The following is a 16046-nucleotide window of genomic DNA, read 5'->3' as shown; positions in this document are numbered from 1 at the left end:
CAGTTACTGTAGACTACAGCAATGTCCCCTCGAAAATAAGCAGAGAGAGCCAGGATCAACAGTTTATAAGATCTGCCTGGGGTGCACGCACGCGCATCACTTGCCTGTGTCTCTGAGTTATTCAGCCTTTCCTTGATATTCTGCTGCGACTGCGAGCTCAATTTTGTTTTCGGAAGCAGGTAAGATAGCTGTCCTTCGTCCTGTAGCTGTGTTCACCTTCAACTTGTCTCATAGTTTAACATATGACTACTTTTCTTCTAATTGTATCTACAGGAGAGATAAACGCGACTTATATAAAATATTTCTTCTTAGTTGGAAGGCTACGTTATTCCACCAGAGGTAGGCTGACAAGGGTTAACAATTGCTAGCAAGACGTTAGCAAAGACAAGAGGCATGTATCTGTATTTTGTTTAAGTTGTGTACGTGCTCGTTCTTGTGTGGCCTTCTTTGTTTTTGTTAAAGTAGACCTTTACACAACGTTTATACCATGTTATATTATTGTTGTAAATATTGTTGATTGATTTAGCAAGGTTGCCTAGTTACATTGAGAGATAGCCTGAAATCACCACTAGCTCTAGTTCTAGCTACGCAAGTCTTTTCGTTGACGTGTTTAACTAGCATTGGTAGGTATTGTCACACTTTTAACTAAAAGAAGGCGAAAAAAAGTGTTTCTTTGGTTCATTGTTACCACTGTGCACTACAACAGAGAGATGTGTAAAGATAATGGATTCTAATCTGATAAGTGATGATAACAGTTCATGTTGTTTCAGCCATGCAAAACGATCCTTTGGTGTCCGTCACAAATGTCGAGGTCTTGGGCCCGAAAACAAGAAACAGGGATTTCTTGAAATGTGTTGGTGACTTGATAGGTTCAAGGCTGGGCAAAACAAAGAGAAACAAAGAGGTAACATTGCATCAATATGAACAAATATCACAGCTTTCCAGTTTCATTTCACTTGTCAAAGAAACACGAGTAAGTGTGTGACCTAATTCACTGTTTCTGTTGAAGACGGACTTTGGGAATAAAGCCTATGCATATTTTGCATGTAAATGTGTGGCCAACAATGACTTCGTAAGTTTGCAAGAGCTTCTAAAAGTGGTAAGTGTGTGTGTGTGCATGTGACTTGCTTTTGGTTGACATATATATATATATATATATAGAGAGAGAGTTAGTATGTATTTATTTATTATGCTGCCAGGTGGACATTGACACCTCGGACTACAATGGCCAGACACCTATCCACAGGGCATGTGAAATGGGCAACATTGGTATGATGAAGTACCTCATCACCAAAGGATGCTCGTATAATCTCGCTGATGTTCAAGGAAACACCCCCATGACCCTTGCCATCATGAACAAGTGAGTCAGGGCCCGGATAAGCAGGTGTACTGAAAGTCTTGGAGGAAATTAAAGGGGAAGAGACGGGATGGCCTGACATGACAGGGGAATGAAAAGTAAGACAAGGTCGCAACATGCGTACTAGACTTTCTTTTATTATAATGAAAGAATAGAAGAAAGTCTATGCATGGTGCAACCTTTTCTCACTTTTCAGTTTTACACTATTTTGGTCAGCACCCTAAAAAGAAGAAAAATCTGTTTGGGTGAAGCCTGCTCCAGCCTCTCAACTTTTATGACATGTCTGGTGGCGTTTTGAATACATAGTCAAAATGATAAATAGGCATGCTGAAAAACAGATGTATGATGTTCATTATGTCTTAAAGTTATAATACATCTTCAAGTTCTTTTGTTTCAGACATGTAAAAAAAAAAATTCTATTACCTGACATGTTTGACCTGACATCAGAGATAATAGATAAAACAAACCTTTACATGTCTGAAACAAAAGACCTTGAAGATTTATGCTGAAAAACACTCTTATTTCTCTATGTCTGTGAAAGTCGTCTTTCTTATTTTTCTTTTTTTTTGTATTTATTATCAACTGTGTTTTTTAAATGTTTTTTGGGGGTGGGCTTTTATGTTTTTAATTTAGACAGGACAGCAAAGAGATGAGATGCAGTAAGTGGAAAATGACCCAGGCCAGACATGAACCCGAGTCGCCCCAATATGGTATAGTGTCTCAGCGCGCTTCACCATGGGATATGTGGCTCAATATGAACTTGGGTCCCCATTAGCATGAAAGCCCATTTATGGACGGGTGCCTACCGCACTCCCTGAAAGTCTTATTTCTGATCTGATTTCAAATATCCTCCTATTAGAGTAAGATACAGTACATCAAGCCCATACTTTACCTGGATCCCTGTCAGGTGAACGCCCCTTTAGGAGACCTTTGGTTTGGAGACCTTTGGAGACTTTAGGTTGAGAATAAATGGAGTTCCCTTATCGCTGTAGATGGTGGTAGCGCAAATCTGAAGCAAGCCTTCAGCAAACGACACAGAAAGAGAAGCAGACGGGGGAGACAACCAAAGATTTTGTTAGTTCTAATCCAATAGACCTCTCTGGGACAACGCCCCCTTGGGAGGTCGAGCTTGAGCACTCTCCTTTGCATTGGGTATGCAGGGTTTGGGGTATCTTACTCTAATACATAGGTTTTTCGTTTACAAACATTTGTGTTTTGAGGAGGGGCAAGATGCTAAGCAGCCAACCAGGTAATTTTTTGGCTGACAACCGTTTCCAACAATCAGAGGTCAGGGATTGCTTACAAACGGTAAACCCATGTATAGACAATTCTAGGGCTGCAGCGATTAGTCGACTAATCGTGACTAATCGACTATAAAAAATTGTCGACAAGAATTTTCATTGGTTTCATTTAATTCAATGCTCTTTTACTTACTTTACTAATGCTTTATTACTTTACTGAAACCTAAAATTGCCCAGCATGTATGAATTGGACGTTGTATCTTGCAGTAAATAAGCTACTACAATATCATGATTTAAAGCTCATTGTGAGCTGTAAGAATTTTTTCACTTCCCTCTGCTAGAGGCCTCGAAGGTTGGAGCAAGTTTTTTTTTTTCGCGACTTATCGTGACTAGAGCTATTGATTAGTCGACTATTAAAATAATAGCTAGTTGCAGCCCTAGACAATTCTTTGCTGATTGCTGTTACTTTTCTGTACATTTCTCTATCACCCTAGCGACGTTATCATGGTGAGGACCTTGCAGATGTTGGGAGGAGCCGTGTACCTGGAGTCTGTTAGGATCGGCATGGAGCTGTGCAAGTCAGTAGTACTCTACAATTCCCTCTAACTGCTAACCCAACATCTTTATGTGTTGCTAATCGCATTAAACACATTTTTACAGTTCAAGGCATATTTATTGTTCACTACCTGCCCCCGCCCTCCCCCCAGTCCAGGTTGAATAACACTGTGTGTGTGTGTGTGTGTGTATGTGTGTGTGTGTGTGTGTGTGTTTGTGTTAGAGATGCACGGCTGCGCTCATCCGCAACCGCTTCTCAAAATAACTATCTGCTCGCACGAGTGTTCCTTCACCAATTTTCTAAACCAAACCCGCCTGCAATCCGCAGATTAATTGCTACATCTATTGAATATCACTCAGCTATTAGAATAAACTGCAACGCGCCCGAATTTAATTAAAATATATATATTTTCACATCATCCATGATTTATCTGTGGACTCCACGGTTGTAACCATGACACCCGTGCATCTTGTGTGTGTGTGGGTGTGGGTGTGTCTGCTTCTGCTTGTAGTGTTTCTGTGTTATCTGCAGGGGGCACCAGAGACACACAGACTTCATGCAAGTGACCATACACAGACAAATCACATCTGGTTGGCCAAGGGGGGCGCAGATTGCCATTGCCTTATTGCCAGATTGCCATCTTTGAATGCTCTTATTTTTAAACTGTACTCATAACCACATACACGTTTTACCTCCTATGTTGTATTGTACAGGGCGACGCAAGCCAGGGATTACAGGAAACTACAGGCCTGGTTCTTCGCAGGCGTTGACATGGACCAGGGGGATTACAATGGGAGGACAGCCATGCACACAGCTGTGCGTAACAGGGACGCTATGACTGTGTCCAGACTCCTGGAGTACGGTGCTACGCCCCTGGTATGTAGTTTATTGCAGCGTGTTTCAAAGTGGGGGGCCAGCAACCCTTGGGGGGCCGCGGCAGGAGGAGAAAAGTATCCCAAAACAAAATGGTGTCTTTTATGCAATATGTGACCTTGCGTCCTCCAATTGTGCTTGTGGCCTCGTACCAGGAAGTAATATGTCATGACATCACTGACAGCAGCATTATATTTCAATATCTCCCAAAAACTCAATTGTTAAGTCATTTTCTCATTTGCAAACTGGATGGTGAATGAAGAATAGTCCCCCAAAATTTGTTTTGGCTAGGCTGACAGCAGGGAAACTTTGTTTTCTCCACCCAGGAGGGGCCAGGAGGCAGGTTGAGGCCCAAGCCCAATTGTAGGACGCAAGGTCGCATATTGGAATGCACCCATAGACTACTGTACACTGGTATATGTATTACATTACATTTCCTGTTGTAGTTCAGGGTTGCAGTTATCGACTGATGAAATGGGGTGCAGAAAAAGTGTGGCACGACCCATGTCAGGGGGGGCCTTGGCTGGAATCTGTTGGTATATCGGAGGGTGTTGTCATGGTAAAGTTTGGGAACCCCACAGCCATAGATATAGAACACTTACCTTTCCTGTTGCTTGTGGGTCTCTTACCTCTGTATCGCCCTCCCTCCGTGGGAGAAAAAAAATCCTTGCCGTCAGCACAGGCAGAGCAACTTTTGGGTGGGCTGTTTCCCCATTAAACATCCCGATGTCAATCTTGATTGAGATAATGACCTTTGAGATGTTGCATGAAACTTCGATCACCATCATCACTTATGTCAATCCTTGCGTCAAAGAGAGTAGATCAGAGTAAAATACTACAAGCTCTGACTTTCCCGGGATCCATGATGTCAGGTCAACGCCCCTTTAGGAGACCTTCGGTTAGGAGACCTTTGGAGTCTCACGGTTGAGAATAAATGGATTACCTTCAGCGCTGTATATGGCGGTGACGCACATCTTGTGCAAGCCACTACTACACATTACAAAAAGAGAAGGGGACAACGCCCTCTAAGAAGACCAAACTTGAGCACACTCCTTTGCATTGGGTGGGCGAGTTTGTATCCTCTTTCTCGAGTCTACTCTCTGCTTGCGTCACAATGCTTCGAGCAACAGGAAAGGACAGGAGGAACTAGTTTGACTTGTACCTTTGATGTAGCCTGGGAACTCCCATGCTGCCTCAAGACAGTATGGAAGCTTTGCTCAGAAATGGACCAGATCATGGTCCACGTCTCTGTCCAATCAGAGAGCAGGGCAGGGTGTCATAATGGCCAAGTATTCCGCCCCCCCTACAGAATTTACAGTAGGTAGGTCACCAGATCTAATCTCACTTGTGATTAGGTCTGATGGTAACCTTAGATGTCTCCTTGGGGTGCGTTCCATTATCTAAATTCCCGCCCTCGACTTCTGCTTGTGGACTCGTGCTTCGCTGATGGCCATGGAGAAAATAAAGTTTCCCCCATAGAGCTAGAACATAAGACTAGAGTTGACCCCGCCCCCCATTTTCACGGCAATCTGTGGCATCCAAACTTTTGGCCTGTACAGTGGGTGTGTGTGTGTATGTATAACATTTTGGCCTTTTTTTCCCCATTTTCATTTTTTTAGGAGGAAGACACATGGGGTTGGACGGCACTTGCTGAGGCCAAGAAACACCACCTGACTGACATCCTCATGTTGTTCCATCCACTCTTCACCGAAAAGTTCACCACCAAGCACCTGTACCAGCTGTACAAATCAGGCATGGATGACGCACTGGAGTGAATCTAGTCACCAGCGCCCCTCATTTTCCAGTTTTGTGGAGTTGTCTAAATGCTTCTTTTGATAATACATTGAATGAATCGTCAGTGTTGTATTTTTGTTTATATAGTCACAGTTGAGGTTAGTGGACAACACAAGTGCAATCCTTTTAACACCAATTCCTTCCCCCTTTCCAGTGCACCATTTATACATATGCTTATTTTCTCTCCAAATGTTTGCATTTGAAAAAAAATAAAAAGTGCTGGAAAGGACAACTCAAATATGTCTTGTAGAAAGAGACTGAGGCAAAGACTGGATAGAAATTATTTTTTGTTTATTTTTCTTCTTTTTTTTTAAAGAGGGGGTTGGGGGTGAGGGATTTTGGTCGGCACATTTTTAGCAGGTTTAACCCATGTGCAATTGCACAGATCAAGTAAGGCACAAGAGTTTTAATAGACGTAGCTGGCTGTGTAGAGGGACTGTGAAGCAGCAGCGTCAGTCTGGCCAGAGGGTTTGTACTCTCCCTTGGAGGCTAGTCCATTAATCTGAAAGCACACACAAAAAAGGAGCAAATACTTAACTTAAAAAAAATAAAAAAAACCTACAGATACACCAGTGATAAACACACAGTTTGGAAAACACATTAGTTTTGGCTTCTTGTTGACACGTAAATAGAGTTTTAGAAATCTTTGTCACAAAGTCCTAAATACACACAGCATTTCACATGTTCTAAATATCCTGCACAAAATGTTAAGTGAAATGGTAGCACATTAAAATACAATTTAAAATGATGTCCTGTAATAGAAAAAAAAAAAAGGTAGTGATTTGTTATACTATTAAATATATACTATATATACTATAAAAAAACATGCACCAATGTATCTTCTGCCTCAAATTTTGAGGCTCACTCTGGCATGGTTAACAATAATAAAATAGTAATAATAATAATAATAATAATAATAATTAGGGCTGGGACTATATTATACTGCGATTAATTTTTTAAAGCGTGCTAATTAATCATATCATGTGATTAATGAATCGAAATTAACGCATTAATGTCCCAGCCCTAATAATGATAAGAAACAGCTTGCAAGCAGCTGAAGCCTGTGCGAGTCTCACCTTGGCGCGGGTGCAGAAGGCGTCCTGGGCGGCCTGCTTGTTGGCGGGCTTGCCTTGCCATGCGGCGAGGGCGGAGGCCTGCAGGGCGCGGCCATAGGAGAAGGTCAGCTTCCAGGGCCGGTGCAGGGGCACCTGGTTAATGGCGTTCAGGTGGACCGAGGCCTCCTCCTCGCTCTGGCCGCCGGACAGGAAGCAGATGCCTGCCATACAAGATGACAAGAGTTAGCTAGCCTGATAAACCAGCCTAAATTTGAGATTGGAAGTGTAATTTAATCTGGCCCCGATAAACGATACATCCGAAGATTGTTGAGAACAACCAGTTTCTTTCAAATCGTGCCTGCGCCTATAGGCTGGCGCTTTAACCAATCAGCGCCATCTTTCTCGTTGATGTGCTTTCCCAACGTTGCGAGCTTCGTCATCACTCCCTCAAAACCCTGCCAGCTTTGATTCAAAACAAATCTCTGCGTTGTGATTGGTTTGCTAGATTTTTGGCAAGCCTGGCAGAGCACTCAAACGATGCGAGGCCAGACCACTCGCAGCTGAACAATTTCGGCGTCCAGCTGGTTTACTAGGCTAAGAGTTAGCCTGATTATCCTCGGCTTTCAAATCTCTGAGACTTGGCCTGACCAAGAGCATAACAATTAACATTTCCCAAATGGCATGCTGGTTGACCCGCCTCCCTTGGTTTGCTGATGGTCGTTTGCTTCCTGACAAAGTAGGTGGAGTTCCCGTTTTTTTTTTCTGGCTCTCAGAAACTTAAGTTGAATTGCTCTTGGCCTGACTAGAAGTAACACTGAAGGTGTTGAGTCACTAGGAGGTCGTGGCTTGGAAGAGGAATATTATAAGCAGAGAGTATACAGGAAGGTAATCTTATAATGTCTGAAACAAGATGCCAGAGGAAAAGGAAGAGGAATATCGAAATGAACACTAGATGCCGTGTTCAGCCTTTTAGCGTGGCCTAACCCTGGGCACAGTAGTTTTCGGCTGGCATCATGATATATTTTTTTAAGATGTCACCACCACCTACAGAATAATATGCGCATCATCTTGTCACCAATCGATCGTAACATTTTGACGGCCAAACAGCAGTGATCTGACTTGAATAAAAAGATGAATGTCCGCACACTGCTCCCGTTGCTTTTTTTATTCCAAGTTAACACTTTCAAGCAGTGTGCGAACATTTGCCTTTTTATTCACAGTTTTGACTTTATCCTGCACCTGCGTCTTGGATGTGCGCACCACAACTTGACTTGAGTGATCTGACTTGAACCATTTGTTCCGATATAAATGAGTGGTCAACGCGATATCTAGTGTTCATATCTATGGTAAGGGTGGATCTGAAGAGTGCCACTTACGCGTGCATGTTTGGTCTAAAGGGAACTCCTGATCAGTAATGGAAAAGCTGGACTGACCGTAACTCCAATTTAGGTTTTCCTTCTGGCTATGCTGTTAACACAGGTGATTTCACCAATTAGCTCATCAACCTGGTGTGGTAATTAGGATCAGCTGGTGGTTCATTGAATTGTCTGAAGCAAAAATGTGGCCATGTTTACTTTCTAAGCCCGTTTTTTCACCCCTGCTCTTGACAGGGTATTGGTGTGTGGGGATCACCCGTTGTAGTTGCACGAGTTCAAATGACTAACACAAAGGCATCGTCTTGTCAAACACGTTAAGAAATCTGCATCAGAATGCAAGTCATGCTGAAAAGGGTAAGCAAGCCTACTATTACAGACCATTCCTGAACTGATGAAAAAGACATGCATGGATGGCCTTGGACACAACAGGACCACTGATAAGGACAGGTGTGTGCGCACGTGTAATCACTAGTTTTTTTTAAAACACACCAGCAAAATGTTTCCAATGACAGCAGAAACCCATTGTTTGACGAGGTTTAACAAGATTAATGTTTGACTGCTGACACTGAAAAGGATCATACCTTCTTACACATTCCTGTCCCAATCATATGGCTACAGCAGAGTAAAAACCCAGGTGCAGAAAATAAAAATCCTGAAACATTTTTGCTCCAGGCAATTCAAGGAACCAGCCGATCAATCACTACACCCCTGAGCCAATTTGCGAAATCACCTGTGATGTGATCACAGAGACACAAAGCCACAATGATAAAACGTACGGCATTGAGGTCATAGTGATAAACAAGGGGTATGTCTTCTTATCTGGCATCCGCAGTAAAACTCATCCTGCAGGTGAAAGTGCAGCTGGCTTCATTAATAACAGCCAGGTTACTACAGTACTTCACTTCGTTCACTACTACGCACCGGGAACTGCAGAGGGCACGGTGCGTCTGAGGGCCGTCACTGTTGCCATGGCGACCTCCTGTGGCGTGAACTTCTTGGGGCAGGAGTGTCCGGCGGTGACCATGTTGGGCTTGAGCAGGGTGCCTTCCAGGTAGACGTGGTGGTCGTTCAGGGCCTTGTACGTGGCGGCAAGAACCTGATCAAAGCCAAGAGCATAGCATGAGGTCAGTGAAATTACAGCATGTTCACAAACACCAAATAAAGCCAAAAATTGTATTATCTGCACTTCTGAAAATGTAAATGTGTTCAATCAGTCGTGTAATGGATATTGTAATTTTGGTGTGTGCCATTTCCTTCGCAATAAATTCAGTGTACCCTACAAATGGACTACCAGGTGCAACCAGGACTGGGGTAATTTAAGGAGAAATAAATAACATGCAAGTGCAGCACAGATGAGTCTTATTTTATTATTCAAGGTAACTAACTTTTGAACTCAAGTTGCAATTCAGATAAGGATATCAGTAGCACTGTATTGATATTATTCATAGGTGGCTAACCCGCGGCTCTCGAGCCGCATGCGGCTCTTTGCCTGGTGTCTTGCGGCTCTTGCGTTCACGTCCAAGTTTGTGTTTATTTCCCCCATAGGCAATATGCATTAGAATTGCGCACACAAAGTTGATTAGAACTATGGGAAATAAGTGCCCTGTGGTCTTGGTACTGTAGTAGGCCTTGCCTAAATGTGTCCTGAATGATCACGTTGATGTGTGACATTTGTTACTGCAAATAGCCTACAAGACGCGATTTAAGCCTATGTTCTAAAAATAGCGCTTTCAAAAAGTGACCGCGTCTTTCGCTGACTAAACAAAATATCGGCAAAAATGTTTTAACCTGAAATATTTTGCCATCACTCCTCAATAAGGTCAAGAAAATGTGCTGTCCATATTAGATTCTATCGCTCGGATATGGCGGTTATAAATGTGCAAATGATATGAAGAGAAAGGTGTCTGGAGCAGAGATGCGCTGAGAATCTCTGTCCTGCGTAGCCATCTCTGCGCTCTGTTAGGAGGAGTGTTCATCATGGCTATTGACCCGAATGTGAAATTATGTTTTTGGTTTAAAATCGTGTTATTTTCGCGGGCTATAGACAAAATAGCGCCAAAAATAATGTTCCACCCTGGTTTATCAGCCATTGTCAAAGCGGCGCTGGCAGACAGCGTGCAGGTGGGAAACAATTTCAGTTTAGTCTCAAAAGGAAAACTTCGTTTTTTCCCCTGGCCCCCTGTCAGCACCCGCTGAAACATTAATGTGGAAAATGAACGGCGATTTGACGAACCACCTTGTTAATTTCGGATGGTGTTGTCGTCAGGCATCCAATGATCATCTCATCTGTGCGCAAGAAAGCGGTGCCTGTGCGCCTAACCCCCGAATGAGCTAAAAGAGGCGGAGAATCTTTAGGCCGCGTTACTTCGTGCTCTGTTATAAAGAGTGCTCATGGAAATTATGATGTGAAACGTGTTTTATTAAAATATGAAAGAATTTATTAAATAATTTTGACCTGTGTACCCTTGTCTTCTTATGTAAAACAACATTTTTATCTTGAAAAAACATTTTCCCACAAAAAATTGAAGCAGTAAAAAAAAAAAAAGTGTGTGGGGGGGGGGTCATCTTATATTCAGGATTGTCTTGTAGTCAGGCCATTAAGTTGAAGTGTAACATCAATCTGACACTTTGTGTGTGTGTGTGTGTGTGTGTGTGTGTGTGTGTGTGTGTGTGTGTGTGTGTGTGTGTGTGTGTGTGTGTGTGTGTGTGTGTGTGTGTGTGTCTGTGTGTGTGTGAAAGGAAGAGATGGTTGATGTTCATACCCATGTGTTGTTGTGTATGCTGGTCTGTGGTGCGAGAAGGATGGGTGATGCCCATGTTGGTGGGTGTGCGCATGTTTATATGCCCGCGTGATGTTTGTGTGCCGATGTGGCTCTTTGCTGTGACACATTACAAAATTTGGCTCTTGGTCTCCGACTGGTTGGCCACCCCTGATATTATTGGTCTCTCTATTATCAGTAGTTAATCAGTGATCCTTCCAGTGCCTTTTTGTTCCATCTACATTGGGGCAGCCATCTAAAGCCTTTAGATTAGAGGGCTGCAGGTTCAAATCCCACCCTGAGCAGCACCTTCATCCATGGCTGAAGTGCCCTTGAGCACCTAATCCCACATTACTCCAGAGTAACCTCACATTACTACATTTGTCTACATTCGTCTGTAACAAATACCCTGTACCTAAATAACTAAGTCGTTTTGAATTAAAATGTGCCAGCTAGGTGTAATGTGATTTCATTTAAGTAGTACTGTCCGGCCGGGGTCATTTCCCAGCCCTGCCCCACAGCTCTCTACACTTTGTCTGTCTCCCAATTGTTTCCGGTCATCTCTCATACTGTCATGTAATAATAAAGGCCAAAAAGCCCCAAAAAATACTTAAACAAAAAAACAACAGTTTTGCATTATTCAATCTACCTTCTCTGTGACGTACTGACACCTCTGCAGGTCGTGGTCTCCGTCGGGGAGGATCTCTGGCTCCACAATGGGCACGAGACCATTCTGAACGAGGCAAGAGACAAGGACAATCATGTATTACAGGTATGTGTGTACCACAACAAATTATACAGGTCATTCAATACCACAGAAACTGCTCTGCAGCCAGTGAAGCATGGTTTCGATTAAGCCTGTACGACCAGTTGGTATGCAGATCCGTCAAGCTTCATAGGCAGACACACGGAAGTTTGCCTTATCGAAAAATAATGCTTTGTATTGCAGTATTACTTGCAGTTGTAATACAGTGATGCATAAAAAAAACTTCATACTGCAAAAGTACAGCACACAAAAACAAAACCTTCAAAAAACTGCAATACAATGCAGCCATTGATTCAGAAGTTACAGTGCGCATTTAAAAAATGAAGCAAAAGTTAAAGGTGCGGGACTGACCTGTTGGCAGATGCTGGCGTATCTGGCGAGGACGTTGGCGTTCTCTGCAATGGCGAGAGCGGACGGGCAGCCGTCTGAGATCTTGATCACACAGCGCCACTTGGCGAAGTCTGCGCCATCTTTCTTGTACTGTGCGCAACGCTCAGACAGGCCATCAAGACCTAAGACGAAAAAAACAAAACAGTTTTTATAACTGACATACAGCACCTTTCTTGTGTCCATTGTAAAGAATGTAGAATGAAGACAGAAGTTTTACCTTGTGTGGTTGTCTCGCCATCTGTGCCATTCAGACCAGCTGTGCCTTTGTCTACCTGTGGTCAGGAACAAAGAAAAGACCGTCTTAATGTCACCCACAGCATGATTTAAGTCAGTACCACCCAAAGGACAATTCTTCAGAAATAACCCACATATTTGGCTCATTCCATATTTGCAGTCCATTTAAGACTGAGCTGATGAGATATTTTAAAGTAATCATCTTAAAAGCCAATATGGAACACACCATGTGGCCATATCCTAGACAACACATACGGATCTGGCTTGTGCCCCGCAATAAACCATTCTAGATGACGATGCTTGATCTGAAGAAACTTCACAAACTGAACTTTGACCTTGAACAAAGAGTTTTCACCTTGATGCCAACGACGATGCCCTTGTCCTTGACGACCTGGGGGAAGAGGACGCCCTTGTCGGATTTCTGGTAGAGCGTCTCGTGGAAGAAGATGACGCCGCCCACGCACTCGGAGATGGAGGGGTCGACGGAGAAGAGGAGGTCGCGGAAGTAGCGGCGGTTCTCCTCGTTGTTCTCCACGTTGATCTTCTGCAGGCGCTTGCCCATGGTGCCTGTGGATGGAGGAAGACGCCCACAAACGGGTAGAATTGTTACGATCAGTTGTGTATATGGGGAAAAACACAGCAAATACTACAGTGGAAGACGCCCAGATACAGTTGCTAAGGCGCACACCCTTCCCCAAATGCCACACTTCTCTAAACCCCTATCAGTTTCTAAGTTGGATCAGTAGTACTATCCAGGCTGTCGCCAGCCAAAATCACTAGTGAGCAGCAAGGCTCTAAATTAACCAATTGCCAAATGCTGGTGAAATTTCAGTTTGGCTGGTAGAAAATAGCAACTTACTAGCCACTTTGACTTATTAGTGAGTGTGCGTTTGGCTAGTAAGATTACATCTATGAGCCATTTGGCTGGTGAAAAAAGTTAATTTAGAGCCCTGCTAGAAAGATGGAAACAAGCCTGCAAGGCAGTATGGGAATTCCCTTCCTGTTGAGGCAGCTTAAGATGAACGCTGTATAAATGGGCAATACAAATACAGCCACCGTTATAAAACAGAGTGCCAATGGGTATTCCAAGAACATGGTTAAGTGAAATCTGGCCCAAGTTAAACTACAACAGTGGTTCTCAACCTTTTTTGAACAAACGCCCCCTTGGCCTCATCACAAACCTCCCAACGCCACTTTGACTTCATCATAAGCCTTACAATTGCACACCTTGGTATTACAAAATGAAATACACTAATGCCCCCCATGGCAACTAAGCTTCGCCCTCTCTCAGCTGTATCCTTGTCAACGCCCCCCTAGAGCTCCCCAATGCCCCCTGGGGTGCTGTACCGCTGCCGTTGAGAAACACCAAACTACAGGAAGTGGTAAATCTACCAATAGCAGACATGTGTCATTTAGTTACGAAAATGAGGACTCCTGGCCAGCCTCTTCTATTACATGATTTACCACTACCTCAAAGTTAACTGAACCTGCTTTACTACTGAGCCAGGCTCTAGGAACACTACCCTGGTTCAGTTTTTGTTAGGTTGCTTCTTTTGGGCTTGTTTTTAGGGATGCCAGTGGGTGGGTTTTTTGGGGCTTTTTTTTAGGATGCCAGTCGGTCGCTTTTTTGGGCTTGTTTTCAGGACGCCAGTTGCTTATTTCTCGTAGAAAATCAGGCAACACTGGTCCAGTTTCTTACCAGTGGACTCATCAGCAGCGAGGATGCCCTTGCCAGGAGCGACAATACGCTGGGCAATGGAGGCCAGCTCCTGCTTCTGCTCCGGAGAGAGGGATGGGTACTGGTGAGTCATCCTGTTGAAAGAAAGAAAGAAAGAAAGAAAAATCTGAAATATGCTCACTTTAAAGTGCCTCTTACATACACGTGCGTAAATACAATGGAGCAGGGCTCCAAATTACAACCAGCCAAATGCTGGTGAAATTTCAGAAATACCACTTTGACCCATTAGTGAGTATGTATTTGACTAGTAAGATCTCTAGGGCCCTGTCATAGAGCATTGTGCACGTTCAGTGAACCATTGTACCTCACTTTGGCCTCAACCCAGCACCACAGCTCTCTTTACACTTTGTAAATATTTGGCTTGCTTCTTCAACTGAACTTCAGTCCAGGAACTGATAAAGCCTCCATTCCCTCTGCGCCAATGGGTACACAGTTCACAGGGTGCGCTGAGGAAACTGAAGAGGTGCTGACTAGCTGCGCGTTATCAGCACGCATGATCAATGTATTAGAAGAAAACTGCGACTGCCACCATAGCTTGATCTTGGGACGTGTGTGCAATTCAGAAGCATGCAATATAGCAGGTAGGTGCAAAGGTTGAGGTTGCGAGTTACTTCATGCACCATAATACGCCCATGCTATTCTATACTCTTTCCATATAGGAAATGCAATCCAATACAGACTTCCTGATGTCTTCAGGCAATCGTGCACCAACGCACCAGGAAGAGTTTCACAAGGAAAATACACTTAGATTTTAGTCAGTAGGACACATCCACAAGCAGTCTGCCAACTAAACCAACTGCGGTAAATTAAGGAGTTGTTTTACAAACATTTCCAGTTCCACTGCAGTTACATAACTCTGCAAGACTTAACTTTTGAAAAGAATAAATGTTGCATAATTAGCTTCCCTGATTCATTCAGAGATTCATTTAGCGAGTGTCCAAAAATAGTCATTTGTTAGCCAAATTAGCCACATGCACTTGAATAGCCTCATTGATTTCAGTAAATAGATCTCATCGGAGGCAAAAACAACCATCTGCCCACCACAAACCAAACCATTTTGGCATCAAAGAAAACGGATGCTAGGAAATCCTTACTTGAGTTTCGGTGGAGATTTGGCACCTTGGACCAGGAGCAGCTGAACAGGTGGGTCTAATCCCTGCTACACCGCAATTAACCGACTGGGACCGAGCTCAAAAAAGTGTGGGGTATTTATCTCTTCTCAAGCGAAGGCGTAAAGAAGGAGTGAGGTGGCACGGGCGTGCGCCAGGTCTGTGATTGGATTGGTCGGTTGAATGAAGTGAGGGGTGTGTGTGTATCCATCACGTCCGTGGTCGTTTGCGAACTTTGTATCTTTTTTTTCCACCACAAACATCTTCACTGGTGAAAACAGAGAACACAGTGTATTCCAACGTCCCTTTGATTTATGGAATAAATTACAACAGTGGTCAGATGATGTGTTCAAGCCTTATTAAACGAGTTTTTCTTGTTGAAATACATATTTCCAATAGGTGAAACAGCTTAATTGAAACTCAAACATTTTCTTTCTAGGCTGCAAGAAGTGGCTGCACATATTTTGCAATATGTGGTATTCTTGCACAAGCCTATGCATTGGCCCTCTAGGTTCATTGTCCTAAACTGTAACATTTTGTGAAAGAAGGTGTCATGTTACAGATGTTATGCAAGCATGGAAGTATCACCCAATGTGTCCCAGCAGGATTGGTTTTGACTCCATGTATCACTTCATAACATTTAGTGGTGAAAAGCCTCTGGTCATTTTCCGTGCCAGTGTAAAACATATGCACTTGATCAGATTTTAACTAACATTTGTTTCCTGATATCTGGTGTGTGTTTCTGAGTTTCTTATGAAGGGGCTGGGCCTATATGTGGATGCAGAGTGAAAATAAGCC

The 16046-nt window shown here is 43.4% G+C and overlaps 2 protein-coding genes across 4 annotated transcripts; one reads left to right on the top strand and one right to left on the bottom strand.

The window, feature by feature from the left end:
- Window positions 1–19: 19 nt before the first annotated feature.
- On the top strand, window positions 20–6053 carry LOC134440183 (L-asparaginase-like). Of its 3 annotated transcripts, none has more exons than XM_063190152.1 (8): window positions 120–179; window positions 274–339; window positions 771–904; window positions 1010–1099; window positions 1200–1360; window positions 3093–3176; window positions 3868–4030; window positions 5647–6053. In XM_063190152.1, exons 3-8 carry the CDS (start codon window positions 773–775, stop codon window positions 5800–5802), a joined length of 786 nt encoding a protein of 261 aa, XP_063046222.1. In that variant the 5' UTR covers window positions 120–179; window positions 274–339; window positions 771–772; the 3' UTR covers window positions 5803–6053. The 3 variants fall into 3 exon arrangements, with proteins under 3 accessions (XP_063046223.1, XP_063046222.1, XP_063046224.1); XM_063190154.1 differs by having other exon boundaries at window positions 274–391; XM_063190153.1 differs by lacking the exon at window positions 274–339 and having other exon boundaries at window positions 20–179.
- A 42-nt stretch (window positions 6054–6095) lies between these two features.
- On the bottom strand, window positions 6096–15348 carry aldob (aldolase b, fructose-bisphosphate). Its single transcript, XM_063190143.1, has 9 exons — window positions 15234–15348; window positions 14101–14213; window positions 12757–12968; window positions 12385–12439; window positions 12129–12289; window positions 11661–11744; window positions 9174–9348; window positions 6898–7097; window positions 6096–6323 (listed from the first exon to the last, which is right to left on the bottom strand). The coding sequence occupies exons 2-9, from the start codon at window positions 14210–14212 to the stop codon at window positions 6228–6230; spliced, it is 1095 nt and encodes a 364-aa protein (XP_063046213.1). The 5' UTR covers window position 14213; window positions 15234–15348; the 3' UTR covers window positions 6096–6227.
- Window positions 15349–16046: the final 698 nt, after the last annotated feature.

Source organism: Engraulis encrasicolus, chromosome 23 (genome assembly GCF_034702125.1).
Source record: "Engraulis encrasicolus isolate BLACKSEA-1 chromosome 23, IST_EnEncr_1.0, whole genome shotgun sequence".
Classification (NCBI taxonomy): Eukaryota; Metazoa; Chordata; class Actinopteri; order Clupeiformes; family Engraulidae; genus Engraulis; species Engraulis encrasicolus.
This window is presented reverse-complemented; position numbering and strand designations above follow the sequence as displayed.